This window comes from Sinocyclocheilus grahami, unplaced genomic scaffold (genome assembly GCF_001515645.1).
Source record: "Sinocyclocheilus grahami isolate Dianchi unplaced genomic scaffold, SAMN03320097.WGS_v1.1 scaffold17482.1, whole genome shotgun sequence".
Lineage (NCBI taxonomy): Eukaryota > Metazoa > Chordata > Actinopteri > Cypriniformes > Cyprinidae > Sinocyclocheilus > Sinocyclocheilus grahami.
In genome coordinates, this window is record NW_015516631.1 from 1 (window position 1) to 3,670 (window position 3,670).

At 36.1% G+C, this 3,670-nt stretch overlaps 1 protein-coding gene across 1 annotated transcript; it reads left to right on the plus strand.

The window, feature by feature from the left end:
• Positions 1 to 33: 33 nt before the first annotated feature.
• Positions 34 to 3,588, plus strand: LOC107579447 (transferrin receptor protein 1-like; the record flags this gene model as incomplete). Its single annotated transcript, XM_016265280.1, has 4 exons — positions 34 to 89; positions 2,626 to 2,673; positions 3,030 to 3,264; positions 3,408 to 3,588. Coding segments are annotated over exons 2-4 (449 nt in total), but the record flags the coding sequence as incomplete, so codon positions are not given.
• Positions 3,589 to 3,670: the final 82 nt, after the last annotated feature.

Sequence of the window (3,670 nt, forward strand, 5' to 3'; positions counted from 1 at the left end):
AGCACTTCACCAAGGTTATTACGTGTATTTGCGGCGCTCGCGCTGGTTGTGACTTTCGCCTCCAGTAAGGCAGGAGCTTGAGAGCAGTGGTAAGATCATCATACACTTCATGGTCTGCTAATATAAATGCATTGGCTTCTGAATGTTGACTGCGCACCATTTCTACTTTAACAGTTGCTGTGCATTTCTTTCTGAACCACTTCAGTTAGGATTATTCCTCACAGTTTGTTTTATAAGTGAAATGAATGGCTTTTAATTCGTATGGCAGCTGCTGTATATGTTTGTACAGAGCAGGTGCGGACTAGACTTAGCCTTTATTTGACTACAGCGAGTTCATGCACGTGCTCTGCAAACCCCTCTCTGCTGACCTTTACGCAGATTGTGTCAAACTGATATTAGATAGGGATTGTTTCACTTGTACGATTACATTAATAACAAAGTAGGCTACTAACTTTTTTTGTGATAATTTAATTGACCTTAGTTTCAATATTAATACAATTTCAGTAACTGAAGTAATAGCCTATTGTTGTGTTTCAAGTTAAATGTTCAATTATTGTTTTAGTAGCTAAAACTAAATTTAAATTTTTGCATTGTGATTTGCTGGCAGATGGATGTGACATTTTCTTCAGGGTCAGCTCTGAACACTTGTCCTTCCCAGTTAACCCGAATCCTTTTGGGTTGTGCGTGTCACCTGTTACCAGCTCATCTGTCTACATTAATTATCACTACTAGTTTGAAAGGCACAATATTTACATTGCAGGAGGTTTTTTTTTTTATTACCAAAATTGAGTGTTGCTTGCATAAACGTTTTAGTGATTTTAAACTTTTATGAGAAAATGTGCAGTGGTTACTTCATGAAGCTAATTGTAGCTGATCTGACCCTATACAATTAATTCATATTTAATATTTAATTTAACTTAAGTTAATTTAGATGTGGAGTTACCTAGCAAAACATTTTTTCACACTGTGTGCCCATCACATGATTTGCTACAGTGAAGTTTTAATCCTCTTTGCCAGTTCTGTAAAGATTAATCAGCAATGTCTGGAATTCTTGGGAACGTAGATTATGATCCAAAATAGTTTGATGGTCATAAAAATGCAGTTGTACATTTATAACGTGCGTCTACAGAGGTTATTTTTAAATGTGAGTAAATGACACAAGCCTATTTCATCCATTTACTTCTCAGAAAAAATATTCAAGAGACTGTGGCACAGAGTCACATGATTAACTGGCTTTAGATAGTACTTTAAATTCTGGGTGTATTGAATGGATTAACCCAACCAGCACTTTATGCAGAAGTTTCCTTTGTCTAGAGGTTTATTTGGCTCTCATTGTTCCTATTAAAAAATGTAGAAGTAAATAAGTAAGCACTAGGGCTTACGTACCTATAGAATTGCTCAGACAAGGAATGAAGATTAGTGGGCCGTCCTTAAGGAGCCCAGCAGACTGTGCAGTTTCTCAGGAAGACAGTAAGGGTTACATGTCAGGCCCCAACGGACACGAGGATTGGTTTGATCTGATTGTGTGCACGTTCTTTCCCTGTAGGGTGTAGCCCCAATTCATTTTCCTATCTCTAGCTTGCATGTGTCCAAGCAAGTTAGCAGAGCACTTTTGGTGCATTGCATCAGTGTGACTTTTGTTAATGTGTACTTTAATGCCTGTAGTTATTTCTGAACAAATTTAAAATATAGTGTGTATTACCCTTTGTTGTTCATTTGTTGAATGAGACCGTCTCAAGGATGCATGTTTATCTTGCCTGCAGTGTTTTTCTCTTATGCTTTGGATTATTAGATTAATTTGTAACCTTCAACCTCTGTAAAAAATAAATTAAGTCCTTGAGATGTCTTTCAGTCCATTGTCATGTTTTTCAAACTTTATAATTTAAGTTAAACATTCATATCTATCTATCTGTCTGTCTGTGTATGTATAAGCTACATATACACTTGTTTCTAATTCTTGTATAAACGACGAGAATTAGATTTGATCACCTTATATTAACTATGGACTTCATAAGATATTGATTTAAAAATAATTTTATCACACCACCAACCTAGTTTAAAGAGATAGTAAACCTACACTTACATGATTACTGTCAGGATTAAGTTTTGCAGATAGAAAATGTATCTACATTTAAAAAAATCTACATAATTGTTTTGTAGAACAAATATAATCTTCATGCAGTTCTTTTTCATTCATTGACCGTTCATAGTGACCACATTTATCACGCCCCAAAAATATGGTCAATATGACCAATATGTTATAATACAAGTTTTCTGAATTCGTATGATAATAACGAAGTCTAATAATGAAGTGATATGTTCACTGATAATCTTCCCTGGTGAATAGAGTATTTCCACAATGACATATGCAACAGAAAAATGTGAAGCTGCACTGACACGCACAGGTGTCAAGTAAAGGTAAAAGTTCAAGACCATGTCAGTCACCCAGAGAAACCTAAACAAAACACTGCATAGTGCACCTTAACCAGCATTACAATAAATATCTCTGTTTAAGATAACTTTTTTTTTTTTTGTTTACACAAGGAATCTAATTTTGTTTTATGATTATGATTTATCTATTTCCCTGAGATATAGAGTTCAACAGTTCTCATTCTCTTGCAGCAGTTATTTGAGGCCACGATGGATCAAGCCAGGACAGCAATTTCAAAAATCGTAAGACATACTTTTCATACAAATTAATTTTGCCATGGCATTATAACAGAGTCATCTGAACCAATCATTAACCATATAAGGGCTAACAAAGAAAGCACAATTTTTGACACGAGATCTGTGACTGCTGAGATTTAAATGTTTCTTTATAGCTGAGAAGATTTTTAGGCACTTTGACTGAAACCTTCTTAATTTGTTCCTGATATCGGTTTTACTACTTGTGCTGAAATCTTTCAATATTCAAGAGAAAATCTGAAACCTCATGACTTTAAACACGACTGGCCTTTTAAGTGTTCTTACAGTGACGAGAACCCAGGACAGTATTTTATCATGGTGTCTTGTAATCTGTATTTTTCCAGTTCAATGGGGAGCCGCGCTCCTACACTCGCTTTAACCTGACCCAGAACATGGAGGGTGACAACAGCCATGTGGAGATGAAGCTCTCATCTGACATGGATGATGAAGTGGAGGCTAACGGTGTTGGGGAAAACACAAACCAACATAATCATCCATATTACCCCAGCAAACTGAACCAGCGTTCTCCCAAAACCGTCTGCGGATATGTCATTGGCATTCTGTTCCTTTTCGTTATTGGTAAACCAATATGCTGGTATATTCAAGCTTCTTATGTGGCCCTCTGGAATTCTTTATTCTGATTGGTCAAATGTTTTTGTACAATGACCACTAAACTGTAATAATTTCCATGCACAAAAACAACTCCTATGTTTGTCTTTCAGGATACCTCATTGGTTACCTGTCTAATAGAAGCACAGACAAAACAGAAATCAAGTCAGATTGTCCGGTCTTTAATGAGATTGCCCCAGTGAAAGCAGAAGCAGTTTATTCGTTGGACTGGAGTGATCTCAGGGCATTGCTGAAAAAGAAATTGACAACCGACAACATTAACAGCAACCTCAAGTAAATACACACAACTGCACTGTTGCTTTTTCCATACTGTAAGTTTGAGCAGGTATTCAAATTAAAGATGATCTGTTTTGCC